The sequence below is a fragment of the Camelus bactrianus genome, chromosome 6 (genome assembly GCF_048773025.1).
Source record: "Camelus bactrianus isolate YW-2024 breed Bactrian camel chromosome 6, ASM4877302v1, whole genome shotgun sequence".
Taxonomy (NCBI): domain Eukaryota; kingdom Metazoa; phylum Chordata; class Mammalia; order Artiodactyla; family Camelidae; genus Camelus; species Camelus bactrianus.
This window is the reverse complement of record NC_133544.1, coordinates 62,343,658-62,360,085: the sequence shown is the minus strand read 5'-3', so window position 1 is coordinate 62,360,085 and position 16,428 is coordinate 62,343,658. Positions and strand designations below refer to the sequence as shown.

The window sequence follows — 16,428 nt, the reverse complement described above, 5'->3', positions numbered from 1 at the left end:
GATTCTGAGAGTCCCTAGCGAGCCGGGGCTAGTGGAACGAACTACTTCTCCCATCATGCCAGGGGGCAGCTCCGCGCATCCCACCCTGGGAGTTGTAGTCTCCTGCCCCTAGGATCCAATGGCATCCTCAGTGTGTGAACTCTGTTACCCAGAAGGCCTCGCAAGACCGCCACCGAAGCTGGAATTCCTCGGTTAATCGTTCTCTCCTGCAATTAGCGGAACCTGTTAGCGTGGCCCACAAGGCTCGGCGGGTCTCCGCGAGGCTAGCTGGTAAGTAAGAGGAGCTTCGGTCAACTGCCACCTGGACTACGGCGACAGGAAGTGAGTACCCCTATCCCGGAAGCTGGTTATGGGACCCCACCATTCCTTCCCGTTCTCAAATCTGCCTCTTACCCCCAAACTGCCCTTTGCAGGGGCGGGAAAACAAGAGTAATGGGGTAACGAATGCACCTTTTTAGGGTCACTCAGGATCCCATCCCAATTCTTCTTCCCAACAAATAGTACCTAGGATGGAGACTCCAAGAGTAACTGAAACTACGGGACGGGTCCGAGGTGACCGTTTTGAGAGACGTGCCTCGGCCGATGAATGCCCCAATCTTCCGCAACTTAAGCAAGGGATGAGCCCTGCCGCCAGTCCAAACGTGGTATTAACGCCAAAGGAGAGATTGATTCAGCTACCCTTTCCTGGCTTTTTCTACCTTCCAGCCCTCAGATTCGTTGCTACCCCAAGGTCCCTGCCATGCCTCACATCGACAATGACGTCAAACTGGACTTCAAGGATGTCCTGTTGAGGCCCAAACGCAGTACCCTTAAGTCTCGAAGTGAGGTGAGCCTGCTTCCTTAGTTGCTCTTTCTTGATCCCAAGCTCCTGGTGGGCCAGTTCTGGGAAAATTCCTGGCTCTTGCCCTCCCCTCCTACAATACTTGTTTTTTGGGTGAATGAAATACTCAGTTTCCTGTTCATATCTGCAGGTGGATCTCACAAGATCCTTTTCATTTCGGAATTCAAAGCAGATGTACACTGGGATCCCTATCATTGCCGCCAATATGGATACAGTGGGCACCTTTGAGATGGCCAAGGTTCTCTGTAAGGTAGGACTTCCCTCATGTCATTTCCTCAGTGGTGTCCAGTTTTGATGGCTGACTGCAGAGGTATGTGCATCCCCACCCCCACCCCCACCCCAGGTCAACCCTGGCAGTCAACAGGCAGGATGCTCCGATTAACTGTTTTCTGCAGTACTAAAACCCCTTTACCTAATAATGTCAAAAGGCCATCTGAGTTAGTGAGATTCAAAGCTAAGTTTTGCCCTCATTTTTCAAATATATGTACAAAACTTTCCCTTTTCTCCTGTCCAGCAGTAATATATCCTGCCAACTTTTCCCACCACCCAGGTCACCCTCTCCAAATCACATGCATCCCTCTTTATACCATTGTTAGGATACTAAGTATTCACTGTTTTAATCCAGAAACTAAATACAGTTTGAGCCGTCAAAACTTCCTAACTAGAAGATCCTGGAGAGAAGCAGCTTATTTTCTTTCATGCTTTTTTTTTTTTTTTTTTTTTTTTAATAAAATCTTCCTCTTCTTTAAGTCCTAGGTCCCTGGGAGGTTCAGGTATGTGCCCCAAATGGAATGTGTGTTTCTTAAATACAGGTTATTGTTCACTTTCAGAATGGAAGATACTGCTCCTGTAAGGTTACCTACCTCTGTATTTGTAGCTGAGAAGGTAGATAGTTACTTTGGGCATCCTGAGAACTTATACACTCTTCTGGTTAATCCATGTAGCCCTGATTGACGGAGTCTGCTGCTAATTGTGGCTCTGTTTGTCTTCTGGACTGCATCTCCCTTTCTCTATTTTTGATTGCTGTAAGTCTGTGGAATGTCTGCTGTCATTTTTCTAAGGTTTATAGTTATGCAGCTGTAGTACTGTGTTTCTCCTGCCGTCTACCAACTGCCTAGGAATCCTGTTGTTGCCCATTGCCCACCCTGTCCAGTAAAAGAATGGTGAATCTGACTTCATTGTTAACAGATGCCCTGTAATATACAGACCTTGCTGGGACTGTCTTGATGCTTTATGTTTAGACTGGCTTTTCATTACTGCTGATGAGTGCTGAAGAAATCCGATTTTAGAGATAGAGCCAAGTCTCACAGTAATAATTAAAAGGTTGGATGCCAACAAGGATCTTTTTCTAGATCTCTAGCTTGGTGTGTAATTGGATATGCTTATCATGCCACCCTGTGCCAGTATATCTGCAAGGTCTGCTGACCTCCTAGAGTGATTCTTCTTTGTCTATCAGCATGCTGATGGCAGAGTGTGGCTGAGAAAGCAGAATTCAGTACTGGCTTTAGCAAGGTAGTGTTGGTGATGACCTCTGAGTACAGCATTTGCACTTCCTTACTGCTGGCTGATACGTGATTCCCTTGGATTTCTCATTAGTTCCAAGATTTGTGCTGTCGCAGTCAACTGCTGTCTCTTGTCCGTTTGCATGTCTGTACTTTTAAAGCACAAATGCCAGCATTCACAGCGGCCTTTGAATGCCTTTCTCCAATGGGATGTTGCCTATAATTTGCTGAGCTAGGGAGTACAAGTCTGGTGAGTCATGATATCCTTGAACTTGGCTGACTGAAATAGACGGAATGAGATAGACTTTTCAGGTTGGTCCTGTCTCAAGAAAATGTGTCTTTTACTCCAGTGGAGATGGGAGAAAGGGTAGCACCTTATTGGCTCTGTTAATCTTAAGGCCTTACCCTGTGTGATTTTGTGAGCATTTAGACTCACTGAATTACTGCTGGTAAATGGATCAGAAGAAACCAAAAATAGGTTAGTTCAGTACTAGGTTACCATAGGAGGAGGGGCCAAGACCTTGCAGGCAGACACTGGCTCCGTCCAGCCTTTTCACGGTTCTTTCTTGTCTACTGTCTGTCCCACTGTACCAACGGCTTGTCCTTGTCACCTTTTAAGTCAGAAGCACTGTACGTGCTGGCAGGTAAAATCCAATCCAGATTACTTACTACTTTGGTGGGAGTGTTTGACAAGTACTAGCTTACAGTAAAAAGTCCTGCTGGGTTTGTAGAGAGAATAGTGGTTAAACTGAAATCCCAGCTCAACCACTGACTTCTTCAAGTTGCTCTTTCCAGACTTCAGTCCTTTCATCCCTCAGGTAGAATAGTATAACGGTGTATTTCTGGAAAAAGAGACTCTGACAATGTTCTCTCCTTTTTAATGGCTCTTTCTTCTCCCCAGTTCTCCCTCTTCACTGCTGTCCATAAACACTACAGCCTCGAGCAGTGGAAAGAGTTTGCTAGCCAGAATCCTGACTGTCTTGAGGTAACACTGATCCCTTCCTTATCCCAGTCTTCCAGGAATCTTTGCTCAGCTTCCTGGGGACCAACCCTTACTCCCCACCCCCATTGGCTACTTAGCCAGGTCACTTCTGACATGCCGATGGTCCTGTTTCTCTCACAGCATCTGGCTGCCAGCTCAGGCACAGGCTCTTCAGACTTTGAGCAGCTGGAACAGATCCTGGAAGCTATTCCCCAGGTGAAATACATATGCCTGGACGTGGCCAATGGCTATTCCGAACACTTTGTTGAATTTGTAAAGGATGTGCGGAAGCGCTTCCCTGAACACACCATCATGGTACGTTTCTGTTACCTGGAGTTGGTCCATCCCTCTCCTTCCTCCACTCTTTCTTGCCAATTCATGTTGTTACATCAGTACATGTCTCCTCTGCTATATTACTATTTTCCTAGTCCACTTAATTCCTATCACTGGGTAGTCATCCATGGTTCCATACTTTAAATATTTATTGACCAGTGCAGTTTTCTCTGACCCCTGAGACATCCAGCACATTCTAAATCCAGTGCCTGACATCATTCACCAATCCACAATGGAACATTTATGCATTGCACATACCTCTGGTACACAGATACCTGCCCACAGAAATGGACAGGTACTACAGTCATATTAAATGGGTTGCATGAAATGATGTTTGTTTGTTTGTTTGTTTGTTTGTTTATTTATTTGCTTTTACAAGCTTAGGGGAGTGATGCCAAGGCCTCATTCTCTTCACAGCATTTAGGGGGTCTCTGTTCTGCCCATCAACAGCAAATATAACTGTGTAGATGGTATTCATTCAGCCTTCATTACCATGTATTTCCCCTTTCCCTGAAGCCAGAGGTTTCATGACTTAACAGTTTAAGCACAGGATGTGTCTGGGTCTTCTGGCAGGGACGGGGAGAGAAATCTACTGTAAATCAGATGTGAGCTCAGTCCAGCTGAACCCCAGATTTACCCTAGTACGACAGTGACACTGGCCACTCACCCCCTTACCTCAGCTTGGGAAGAAGAGTCCTTTGAAGTGGGTTGTCTAAAAGCCCTCAGAGGGCCCAGGAGAGGGAAGCCAGGTACCTTTCTTTGTAATAATGTTGGAAGCACACCACCTCCTCTGTTTATGACCCTAAGAACACTGTTTTGATGGTGCTGTCCCAGGCGGGAAACGTGGTAACAGGAGAGATGGTGGAAGAGTTGATCCTCTCCGGGGCTGACATCATCAAGGTGGGGATTGGACCAGGTAAGCTGGTTCATTGGGGACCACTGGCTACCCCCTTCAGTGGCAAACACCTGTGGAGAACGTCCTTCTCATCCTTGTCATGTTCTTCTCAGGCTCTGTGTGTACCACCCGCAAGAAGACTGGAGTGGGGTATCCACAGCTGAGTGCAGTGATGGAGTGTGCAGATGCTGCTCACGGCCTCAAAGGCCATATCATTTCTGTAAGGCCCCACGGCAGGGTGCAGGGTATGAGGCTGCCAAACAGCTGGGTTTTCTGCCAGGTCCAGAGGCTCTGGTAGAGGTGAATCAGGATTCCTGGGTTCCTGTCAGCTTTGAGGTGGGCCACTGGGACATTGTTTAGAGAGCTTGGGAAATCCACGCTCTCTCTTCATAGTGCTCCTTACTTTGCAGGATGGAGGCTGCAGCTGTCCCGGGGATGTGGCCAAGGCTTTCGGTAAGGACGTCGGGAGGGCATGGAAGGAGGATCCTGTAGAAGAGGACAAGTCATCTCTGAGGGTCTGGGATCAGGCTAGGAAAGGCCAAGAAAGCTGTTCAGATTCTTTTATGACTAGTGACTCAGAAGCCTGTGGTGTCACCTGGGGCAAGCCAGCAGGGAAATCCCAAGACTCTGATATAGACTCTCCAAGTGTGGGCCAGGACCATCCACACCGTCCTTATACTGCTGGGTGATGCAGATGCCTGAGCCCCACCTAGGCCCACAGAAACTGGCTCCGGGAGGGGGCTGCACATCTGCACTTCCACAGCTTCCTAGGTGATCTTTGCTCACACTAAAGCTGGAGATCTTTGCTCTTGGGACACTTGAAGTGAGCCTCTGGGCACGGTACAAAAAGAGGTGACAAAACAATGGTGAAAGCAGCAAAAAGGAGAGCAGAAGCCAGGCAGGGCATCTCCAGAGGCTCTTTCTAAATTCTTGGAAAAGTCAGGCCCATTGAGGAATAGAGGCTTGGGCAGAGCGGGCCTGTACACTGGGTTGTGGGTCAGCTAGGGAAACAGGAAGGTGCAGGAATCATCATGCCTGAGAATTTGGTGTAAGCTGCTTTGCAGGGTGAGCATGTGGGCACAGGAGCCAGGTTCATCTCTCTCCCCTCTGGTTGGTGCCGGCAGGGGCAGGGGCTGACTTCGTGATGCTGGGTGGCATGCTGGCTGGGCACACTGAGTCAGGTGGCGAGCTCATCGAGAGAGATGGCAAGAAGTACAAGCTCTTCTACGGAATGAGTTCTGAAATGGCCATGAAGAAGTATGCTGGGGGCGTGGCTGAGTACAGGTAGGTGTGGAGGCCAGAAGCTGAGGGTTCCTGGAAAGCGTGACTTTCCAAGTAGGGTGGGGACAGAAGTCATGGCTGCTGAAAGATGGATGGTACAGGTCTCAAAAGAAAAGTAGTGAACTGGGCTAAATGCTAGAGACTGGGGAAGAGTCATTGGGCTTAAGGAATCCAGAAGGGAAAGGTAAGAAAGCTTTTCCTCCTCAAAGGGCCTCAGAGGGAAAGACAGTGGAGGTGCCCTTTAAAGGGGAGGTGGAACATACCATTCGAGACATTCTTGGAGGCATCCGCTCCACATGTACCTACGTGGGAGCAGCTAAGCTGAAGGAGCTGAGCCGGAGAACTACCTTCATCCGTGTCACCCAGCAGGTGAATCCAATCTTCAATGACGAGAGCTAGACCCCAGCAGTTCTGCCCTCCCAGGGCGCCAGCACCCCACCACAGGGCTGCCAAGTGGGCCCCTGCCCCATCCCGGCTTCTATGGCTATTACTCAGTCACTTCATATCCTCTCTCTCCCAAGGGCTCCGGCAATAATTCTGTAATTCTCTGTCTGCACACGCAAAATGCCCAGGGCACTCCCTGGGGAGGAAGCAAGGAAGGCAGGCTGGGAAAAATGAAGTAAGGTAATCAAATGGGAATCTGGGGACCCAGCATCCTGAAAATTATTAAAAGGAAAAGATGCTAATTCATACGTAATTGTTGTTTGGCCCTGGTCTGAAAGAGGTAGGCTTTTGGAATCATGTTTTGTTAATCAGATTTTATTAAACAGGATCTTTGAATAGCTACCAAGCTCAGAAGTGTTTACATATTTAAAATACCTCAATAAAGCGAGATCCCAATGACTATAAAGAGATTCTGGAGTTTTTTGCACAAGGCTTGCATCTGGCTGCTGCTCCATGGCAAGTGGAGGAGTTGGCATTGACCCAGTGGAGTCAAGGACAGTGAGGACTTTCCCCATGAAATATCTCCATCCTGTGCCACCACCTCCAGGTACCCTGGCAGCATGAGAATTCCCAAAGTGTATTCTGGCATCAGGACACACGTCATATTTTCAGAATAGCAAAAGGAAATTTCTCTTCCAGACTCTCAGTCCTGGTAACCCTTTTGGGCATGTCTGAACGACACTTTCGAAAGGAAGGAAATGGCAAAAAGATTCTTCCAGCCCTGGAGAGGCCGGTTCTGTTCCTAAGCAATGACCTACACTCACCTTACAGAAGCCTCTGGTCCCCTCCTTCACACCAGGACAGTGTTTTAACAAATCCAAGATTTAATTATCAAGCATTACAAAATAATTTTAGCAGTGTGGTCAGGCAGCCCAAGCCTGGGCTTCCACTTGATTCCTCCTGAACTGCGTGCAGAGCTGAGGAGGAAGGAAGACAGGCAGAATGCCACGGGCGCTCCAGTCCTATCACAGGAGCCCAGAACTGTCTACGTGGTCACAGAAAGGGACAGATATGGCACTGGGGCCAGAAGGAGGCAAGTATTCACAGAAGGTGGGGATCAGGGTGTCAAACTTTGTCTTCTGATAGTTTCCCAAAGAATCCTGCAGAGAAGTGAGCAGGGAGAACTTAGCATCATTGAAACATGCCCTGGGCCCTTGTATTCTGGAGCATGTGCATTTCTGTCTTGTTTTGCTCATCCGCTTCCCCAGTTTTCCATTCCTTCCTACTTACCCTTCCTTCCCTTTGGCCATTTTCTTCCTCATCGGAGTCCAAAACCAAGTCCCCTATGGTAATGTCAGAGTTGCACAGAGATGGAGGACACACTGCAGGGAGGAAACCAGAGTCCAAGCACTCCTCTAGGTGAACACAGACCCTCAGGAGTCCCCAAGAGGAGGCTGTCTGACCCAGTCCTGACTCAGGATACCTACCTGGCTTCCTGGCCCTCGGTGGCGATAACGACAACCTCAGAGGGTCTATGGGGCAATCCAAGCAGTTCCTGCGGTGGGAGCAAGCAAAGACAGGGTGAAAGGAGAGCAGGCAGGGCACGTGCTGCTAGTAGCGAGAAGCAGCTCTTCTACTCACTCCTTTTGCTCCGAGGCAGACAAATCAACTGGGTTCTCCTTCAGCTCCCTTCCCCCCAGGGTCTTGGATGGACTCTTAGACTTTGCAGCGGAGGCTGCTCTTGTGCCCACAGCCCCTGCTGGATGTGCTGTGTGTGTCCCATGTTCTTCCCTGTTCTCAGGCTTAGACAGGACCTGGGCTGGTGAACCCAGATTCCTAAAGGGGAACAACATGACGGTGGGGCGCTCCTTACGGCCTCTGCTAGTGGATGCCCACCGGGACTGGACTCTTCGCCGGCCGAGAGGGGCCAGATTGAACTGGTGGCCAGTCACAGTTTCCGGCTGCTTCCTTGAGGCTGGTCCCTGAGGAAGGTGTAGGCTAGGTCTGGCTTTTGGCAGATGATCCTGGCATGCTGGTCTTTGTTGCTGAGGAGGACTCTGCTCCCTGGGCCCTGTCATGTTCCTTGAATCAGGAGCAGAGCGCTCTGAAAAAGAAACCAAAGCTCCTTATAAAGGTAGTAACACATCAACTCAGTCTGCTTTCTTGTGCCTCAGGCCCATGTAACCCTTCCAAATGGGCTGTTTCAAAAGGTGTCAGGCTAAATACTCCACCCCCCAAATTCCTAGCTCTCCTAGACAGTCCTGGTACCTGGAAGTGGCCACCCCATGTCCACACCATACTGGCTCAGGGCAAAAGAAGAAGTGATGGAAACTCCAGGCTGCATCCAACTCAGCACATCCTGAAGCTGTGGACAGGGACAAAGGCGTGAAGACCACGGTTTTTGATACATGCCGCCCCCTACCCCAATTCTGCCCTTATGTGTGTTTTGTCCTCAGAAACCTGCTGTGCCTGCAGTGTTGGCAGTGCTTTTTCCAGCTGACACAAGTATTCAAAAAACAGCTTTTCCATGGCAGCCAGAAAGGGTTCCCCATACTCTTGTTCAAGTTCCTGCAAGAGGGAAAGAAACAGGTCAGAAGAGGACTAGCGAAAACAGCTACACCATAGCTTCCAAGCCAGCCAGTCTCACCTGTAGCTTCAAAGCCAAATCAATGGGGGCTTCTGCAAGCTGCTCCACCTGCTGACAAAAGGTTTTCTGGGCCTCTGAGATCTTCTTCAGATCCTGCTTCGTCTGTTGAGGGTAAGGAAGGCAAAGAAGTTCAGGGAACCAGGATCCAGTGACCGAGAGAAGGAGCAATTCTGTTGCACCAAATGTTAACCGAGGTAGGGCTTGTTCCAGGGACTACTCACAGCTTTGGGGTCCCGCACTACAGGTCCAGACTCCGGGAAGTGGTGATGCAGGGCATTCAGAACCTGGGCCCAAGGCCGGCCCTGCAGGACCAGATCCACCACCAGCTGTGAAGGATACTGAGCTCAGAATCCCCATGTCGGGGCAAGCTGCCCTTTTCCAACGACTCCCACGCCCAAGCGGTCGGTCCAGGACTGGTCCTCGCATCCCGCCCCTTTCCCCTCTACCAGGTCCTACTGACTCCAGTACCTTGGCCTTTAGGCCCATACACAGACGTTCATGGTGCCGGTAGCGAACCAAACCAGGAGCAGCAGCACGCAGGGATCGCAGAAACTCCAACACTCGCGGAAAATGCTCCACGCAGCGTCCGCGCACGACTTGCCAGCTGGCAGCGGCTACGAACCGCAGAGCTGCGGGACCGGCCTCCGGAGGCGTGGCCATGGCCGGCGGGCTCAACCCCAAGGGCTGTCCCTTTGGGTTCCTACCTCCACCCAGAGGCCTCCCGACTCCTCCTAGGGGCGGGGCTTTCGGTGGCCCTCAGTGGCTCCGCTATTTCTGTCTGCGCTGGATACTTCGCGACCCGACTCTGCGCCCTCCCATAGGCCGCCAGAATTCTAGGGGTTTTCTCCACCTCGGGCTGGAGGCTGAATGGAGAAGACGGACAGCTCCACTGGCACCAGGCCGCTCTGCCTTAGTGCCGCCGCTGTCTCGAAGCCGAAGGGTACCTTACTTCCAGCCCTGCGACCAGTTTCCCTACTCCGGAAAAGGCTGGGAGTGGAGAACCAATGGGCCTCCAGACAGGGGAAGCGTGACGTCGCGTCACAAGGCCACGCCCCGGCAGATCCGGCGCCGCTGCCGCCCCGCCCTCCCTGCCCTGCGCTTCCGACGGCTCCTGGGCGGCGGAGACCCTCGGCCGCTGGCTGTCTCCGCGGCCTGCGGAAAAGTCACGTCCTTCTCATACTTTACAGTCTGGGTCATAAAGCGAAGTTCATGCCACTCCCCTCTCTGTCGTCTTCACCCTCAAATAACGGTTTCTTAAATCCCAACTCCCAAACCAGGCGGCGCGCCGCTTCCAGTAAGGATTCAACTGTTTCTTTTACAAAACAGGAGAGGGCGCTCGCCTTTAAAAAATTTAAAAAGTCTGGAAAGATACATCAGATTGTTAATCTGGTTTTCTCTGCATGGTGATACTGTGGGTAATTTTTTGTGCTCTTACGTGTTTATCTTTTAAAAAATCATGTAGTTCTTAAATGAATAAAAAGAGTTCCTTTTTCGAATTTCCGTTGACTGCTTACTCCAGTCAGCCTCCTAATGTAATTGACTGTTTCACTTGTCACCCTTCCCGGTGTCTCCCATTTCCATTGCCAAATACAGAACCTGACACACTATATTTTCTGTTGATTGAATTATCTACTCTGACTACCTTACAGAGCTTTAGTGAAACTACCCTTTCCTTGGGCCATTCCTTTTCTTAGAGAGAATGGCTCCTGTCTCCACCCAAGATCCGCCTTCTGAGGTGATTCATACATTCAACTGCCCAGGGAACATCTAGTTGGAGGTCCCAAAGTACCCAAATCGGACATGGATGGAAATCTAGTTATCTTCCCTTTTTATATTACCTTTATTTATTCTTTCCCTAAAGTTCTACCTTTACGTAGATCTGAGTTTCTGACCTATGTCATCCTTCTTTCTGAAGAATTTCTTTTCACATATCTTGCAAGTTATCTCTCCTGGTGACATATTCCCTCAATTTTTGTTTGTCTGAGAAAATACTACTCCTTTTGAAAGATAATTTTGCTGGATATAGAAGTCTAGGGTGGTAGACTTTTTTCCCTCAACACATCAAACATTTCACTGCACTTTCTTCTTGCATGGTTTCTGAAGAGAAATCCAATGTAATTCTTATCCTTGCTCCTCTGTAGGTAAGATGTGCCCTCTCCCACCCCACTGCCCCCAGGCTCTGTTCAAGATTTTCTCTTGCTTTTTGATTTTCTGTTCATCTTTCTTAATTGTGAAGACAGGAATGAGAACTTTCAAGCTTCTTACATGCTAGACTGAAAATTGGAAGCTATTTTTCATTTTTAATTCTCTTTCTCCTGGGCTCTGTGTTTCTGTGCTTGGCACCTTTCTTCTGTGACCATGAGTCAGAAACCCAGATCACTGCCGGTAACTGTCCTCCCGCCTTTCCAAATCTAATTCCTCACCAAGTCTAATCAATTCTACTTCCTATAGAACCTTCAAACCTACCCCCTTTTTATCATTCTCACTGCCTCTATCCTATTTCAGTTTCCCTGTCTCTCACATTGAGAAAACTCTAGTTTCCCCACCTCCAGCCCAACTCTTAATTTCTTTTCCATATTGCCTTCATCATAAGCAAATATGAAATGCAAAACTGATCATATCATCCCTAACTGAAAGTTCCTTCTTACTTTCAAAAGAAAGCCCAAACTCCAAAATATGGCCGAAGGATTTCTAATGATCTGGCTAAGTTTACCTCTTCATCCACATTCCATGCCACTTTGCACTTACCATGCACCTCTGTGGCCATCCTCTTCAAACTCCTTGCATTTTCCAAATACACTGTGTTGTCTCATACTTCGTGCCTTGTGCATTCCTCGGTCCTTCTTGCCTCTTGGACTAGACTTTCTTTTATCTTTTGTGGCTCATCTAGTAACCACCTCCATGAAGCCCCTTATGGTTCTCTTCTCAGGCCCCATAGCATCCTGTCCATCTTTTTATTGACACCATTGTCAGGCAGAATGTATCTTGTTTTTTTTTTTTTAATACTTTAAAAAGTTTTAATTTAATTTATTTCCCTTAACAGAGGCCCTGGGGATTGAACCCAGGACTTTGTGAATGCCAAGCACACACTCTACCACTGAGCTACACCACCTACCCCCAGAATATATCTTGTAATGTTGTTATTAGGATTAAATGAATTAGTAAATATAAAGCACTTGGAACAGTGCCTGGCTCCTAGTAAATACTACGTATACATCTACTGTATTTTCAATGTGTACATGTCTGTCACTCGCACTGGGTGGAAGCCCCTGGAGGGAAGGGCTTACTTCTTTCTCATACGTATTATGCTACTGGTGCCTAATGCAGCTTCTGGTTCATGTGTTCATGGCTAACGTGAACAGCTCCTTTGTTAGTCCTCTGTGTCCTGCCCCAGGAGCCCTTGGAAGCCTTCTTCAGCTCAAAGTTTCAATAAGACTAGTGGTTGGAACTTAGAACATCATGCACTCCTGGCTACTCCTTATTGTTGCTTTTGTTTTGTTTTTCTTTTTTGAGGATTTCAAGCGTTTTTGAGCTCTGATACATACAGGGGACTGGGGCAGAATGAACAAGTGTGAAGCAAGTTACAAAGTTGTTAGAAATCTTAAGCTCTCACGTTGTCTCCTGGGAGTTCAATAAAAAGAGGTACTGTTGTGTTATTGCTCAGCCTTTCTGGAAACTAATTTAACAAAATGCATCAGCCACCTTAAACATGCTCAGTCCCCTTTACAGAATAATTCTCTCTCAGGGGGGTTATCGTAAGGAAATAATTTAAAATGAGCACAAAGATTTACGTGCTTGTACAAGGATATTTATCACAGCTCTATTTAGAGTAGCAAAACATTGGGAAGACATATTTCCGGGAGTGAGAGTTTAATCAAATAAATCATGTCATTTGTTCACTTTTATTAAAAATACAGTACAACAAACAGAGTTTGCTCCGTAAGTTCAAAGAACAATTATAAGTTACATCTTGTAATTGTTGCTTTTAAATTTGTAAGTAGCAAACAATTCTTGGGCAGCTCGGTGCCGGGCCCTGTTCTAGGTCCTGGGTCACAGGTGTGAACAAGACAGATAAGGTCTCAGCTCTTATGGAGGTTATATTTTAGAGAAAATAGAGTTTAATTTAAAAAAAAAACCACTCTGGTTTTAAACGATTAGCGCTAGATGGGATATGAAATAAAATAGGTTGATATGCTAAACAGACTGGAGGCAACAGAGTAATCAGACTGATGGACAGGGAAGAGCTCTGTCGGGAGGTGACATTTGAGCTGAGACCAGCCATTCCACCTGGGGGAAGAGTGCTCCTCCAGAAGGAAGAGCAGATACCAAGTCTTAGGTAGAAGGTTGGTAGGTTTGAGAAGCAGAAGGACTGTGGGGCCGAGGCAGCAGGGCCAGGGGCACGTGGTAGAGCGAGATTGGAGAGGGCTGCAGGGCCAGACAGATGAAGGTAGGACTTTGGATTGTTCCAAGGGTGATGGGAAAGCATTGGAAATGTAGCCTATAGCATAAGCTGCTCCATCTTGAGCAGCACAGATTTTAAAACTTACATGTATTTTCCTTCCCTGCTACCTCTGGCATGTCTTAGAACTATTTGGACAATGACTAACTGACCAGGAGAGAATTAGTCTTGCTTGCTTAAGAATTCCAGGGACTCAACTTGAGGTGGGAGCAGATGGACCCTGGAGGAGAAGATTAACTGCGCATAAAGCAATCAATATGATGCTGATCAGACCACTGCATGACCATTTTTCGATATGATTATAGGAGCTGACTGTGCTGTTCTGCATGTAGCCCCTACCTGTACACCCGCGAAGCTTTCCTTCAAAACTTTTGTCCCCTAACTGGCAGCTTGGAGATGGCTTGGGGATATTAGTCCATCTTCCCAGGTTGTTGGCCTCCTGAGTAAAGCAGCCTTTCCTTCCCCACCAACACTTGTCTCTTGAGTATTGGCTTTTCAGGTGGTGAATGGCTGACTTTGGGTTCGGTTTTGGTCTCATCCGGTTACACAAGATTTTAAGCAGGAGAGTACCAGGATTTCATTTAGAGTTTAGAAAGCTCACTGGCTGTGTAAAAATTAGATTATTCAGTAATGAGAGTGGAAACACACCAGGAGGCTATGGCTGTTCTGCAGGGAGGGAGCACTGTGACAGTGTCAAGTGGAGAGGATGACAGATTCAGATATATTTCGGACGAAGAACTGATAACAATTGCTGATGGAGTGAATATTCGAGGGGAGGAAAGGGAGGAATCAAGGGTGACTTGTAGGTTTTTGGCTGGAACAACTGGGCCATTATAGTAACAATGAGATGGGAAAAACTCAGGAGGATGAATTTAGGGGTAGAATTCAGAGCTCTGTGGGGCTGCTTTCAGTCTGAGATAAAATATAGCCCTATTTTAATCCATTTCTAGGCTGCTCAATGATTTTTGGACAGCTTACTTAGCTCCTTTCCCCAGTTTCTGTATCTGTAGAGGGGGCATTACAGCACACTCTACCTTAGGAGGTTGTTTGAAGATGACAGGCATTATTATATATAAATAGATTAGTGCCAAATTCTTCCTCACTCAGAAAATATTTAGTAAGCATTTCTATGCACTAAATTGTGAACATATACCAGAGACCAAAACAGACAAAATTCACTGCTCTTGTGGGGGAAGGGAGACACCATAAATCAATGTAGTGTTAAAATATTTAATATGTTGAATGTGGCTAAGTGTTATGGAGAAAAATGAAACAGGAAAAAGTGGTCATGAAGAGAGAAGTGGGCTGCAGTTTTAAATAGGATGGCCATACTACTCAGCCGCTAAAAAGAATGAAATAATGCTATTTGCAATAACATGGATGGGCCTAGAGATTATCATACTAAGTGAAGTCAGTCAGGCAGAGAAAGACAATTATCATATGACATCACTAATATGTGGAATCTAAAAAAAAATGATACAAGTGAATTTTTTTTACAAAACAGAAAGACTCACAGACATAGAAAACAAACTTACGGTGACCAAAGGGGAAAGACGGAGGAGGGATAAATTAGGAGCTTGGGGTTAGCAGATACACACCACTATATGTAAAACAGATAAACAACAAGGTCTTACTGTATAGCACAGGGAGCTACATTCAATATCTTGTTAAAATCTATTACGAAAAAGAATATGAAAAAGAATATATTTTATATGTATGACTGAATCACTGTGCTGTACACCAGAAATTAACACAACATTGTAAATCAACTAGACTTCAATAAAATAACACGGCTGGAAAAGGTCCCATTAAGACAGTGATATTCGAGGATAAATCTCAAAGGAGGGGAGAGTGCCAACCATGTGGCTATCAGAAGAAGGGGGAGCCAGGCAGGGAAAATGGCAAGTCCAAAGGCCCTGAGGTAGAGGCTTCAAGAAACAAGAAGAGGGGGGAGGGTATAGCTCAGTGGTAGAGTGCATGCTTAGCATGTGTGAAGTCCTGTTTCAATCCCCAGTACCTCCATAAAGAAATAAATAAACAAGAAAACCTAACTATCTCCCCCCTGAAGCAAACAAAGTGCAAAAGAAACAAGAAGAAAGGTGAAGCAGCAGTGGCTGTTTTTCTGCGAGAGGAGAGGAGCCGCTGGGAGGAGGGTAGGGGGTGGTGAGCAGATTGGTGACATGATCTGACTGACATTTAAAAACATTCCTCTGGCTGCCAAGTTGAGAATAGACAGGGCAGGGAGGCTAGTGAGGAGACTGGGGCTTCAATCCAAGTGGGGGAGGATGGTACCTTGGACTAGGATGGGGCAGTACTGGTAGAGAAGATTTGATAATAAATGGTACATGGAATTCAATATACAGAATGTTAGATGGTAACACGTGCTAAGGAGAAAAATAATGAATAAGGGGGCATAGGAAACATGGAAGGTGTTGCAATTTTAAAATGGGATGGTAGAGAAGCCTAAAGGTGATGGCACTTAAGCTAAGACTTGAAGGAGCTAAGGGAGCCGCATGGGGAAAAACTCCTCAGGCGAGGGCAGCCTTGCAGAGACGCTGGAGCAGGAGTGTGCCTGGCACTGTCCAGCTAGGAAGGGGCCAGTGAGCTTGTAAGGATTTTGACTTAGGAGGAAGCCAGTGGCAAGTTTGGAGCAGAGGGCTGACACGATCTGGTCCACCTGCTCATCTGACTCACATGTGAAGAACAGGGTATCAAAGGGCAAGAGCGGAAGTGGCGAAATGACTAGGAAGTGGGTGCCACGGTCCAGCTGAGAAATGAAGGCAGCTCTGGCAGCCTGGCAGCCCTAGGGGTGATGAGGAGTGGTCAGACTCTGGACATGGAGGAATGGGAGACAGAACCATCGAGATTTGCTGACAGATTGCACGTGGGATGTGAGAGAAAGAAAGAAGTCAAGGATGACTCCAGGAGTTTGGAAAGAAACTGAAAAGATGGAATTGCCATTTACTGATGTAAAGGAGGCTGCAGGAGGAGGTGCCGGCGGGAGGACAGTGTGACTTGCACGTGCTACACCTTGGGTGTCTAGGAGACATCCCACAGAGATATTAAGAAGGCAGTAAAGATACAACTTTGAGGTTCAAGAAAAA

The 16,428-nt window shown here is 47.4% G+C and overlaps 2 protein-coding genes across 9 annotated transcripts; one reads left to right on the top strand and one right to left on the bottom strand.

The window, feature by feature from the left end:
* Positions 1-39: 39 nt before the first annotated feature.
* On the top strand, positions 40-6,684 carry GMPR2 (guanosine monophosphate reductase 2). Of its 5 annotated transcripts, none has more exons than XM_010954781.3 (10): positions 40-270; positions 706-826; positions 972-1,091; positions 3,245-3,328; positions 3,467-3,640; positions 4,466-4,574; positions 4,667-4,773; positions 4,964-5,006; positions 5,678-5,837; positions 6,044-6,684. In XM_010954781.3, exons 2-10 carry the CDS (start codon positions 740-742, stop codon positions 6,231-6,233), a joined length of 1,074 nt encoding a protein of 357 aa, XP_010953083.2. In that variant the 5' UTR covers positions 40-270; positions 706-739; the 3' UTR covers positions 6,234-6,684. The 5 variants fall into 5 exon arrangements, with proteins under 5 accessions (XP_010953083.2, XP_010953082.2, XP_010953084.2 ...); XM_010954780.3 differs by having other exon boundaries at positions 40-321; XM_010954782.3 differs by having other exon boundaries at positions 96-321; positions 4,493-4,574.
* On the bottom strand, positions 3,790-9,870 carry TINF2 (TERF1 interacting nuclear factor 2). 4 transcript variants are annotated; one of them, XR_012507575.1, is made up of 10 exons: positions 9,334-9,870; positions 9,087-9,191; positions 8,866-8,967; positions 8,679-8,786; positions 8,487-8,583; positions 7,860-8,322; positions 7,706-7,773; positions 7,509-7,600; positions 5,589-7,378; positions 3,790-5,039 (listed from the first exon to the last, which is right to left on the bottom strand). XR_012507575.1 is itself a non-coding variant. In XM_010954778.3 (9 exons), exons 1-9 carry the CDS (start codon positions 9,523-9,525, stop codon positions 7,244-7,246), a joined length of 1,362 nt encoding a protein of 453 aa, XP_010953080.1. In that variant the 5' UTR covers positions 9,526-9,870; the 3' UTR covers positions 3,790-7,243. The 4 variants fall into 4 exon arrangements, 3 of the variants coding, with proteins under 3 accessions (XP_010953080.1, XP_045372477.1, XP_045372479.1); XM_010954778.3 differs by having other exon boundaries at positions 3,790-7,378; XM_045516521.2 differs by lacking the exon at positions 5,589-7,378 and having other exon boundaries at positions 9,334-9,869.
* Positions 9,871-16,428: the final 6,558 nt, after the last annotated feature.

Excerpts from the sequence above, each read along its gene's own strand:
- GMPR2 (XM_010954781.3), top strand. The coding sequence starts at position 740 with ATGCCTCACATCGACAATGACGTCAAACTGGACTTCAAGGATGTCCTG. Across the intron at positions 827-971 it reads CCCTTAAGTCTCGAAGTGAG|GTGGATCTCACAAGATCCTT; the intron begins GTGAGCCTGCTT and ends TCATATCTGCAG. Across the intron at positions 3,641-4,465 it reads TCCCTGAACACACCATCATG|AACACTGTTTTGATGGTGCT; the intron begins GTACGTTTCTGT and ends TATGACCCTAAG.
- TINF2 (XM_010954778.3), bottom strand. The coding sequence starts at position 9,525 with ATGGCCACGCCTCCGGAGGCCGGTCCCGCAGCTCTGCGGTTCGTAGCC. Across the intron at positions 8,584-8,678 it reads CAACACTGCAGGCACAGCAG|CTTCAGGATGTGCTGAGTTG; the intron begins GTTTCTGAGGAC and ends CCCTGTCCACAG. Across the intron at positions 8,323-8,486 it reads CATGGGGTGGCCACTTCCAG|AGCGCTCTGCTCCTGATTCA; the intron begins GTACCAGGACTG and ends TTTCTTTTTCAG.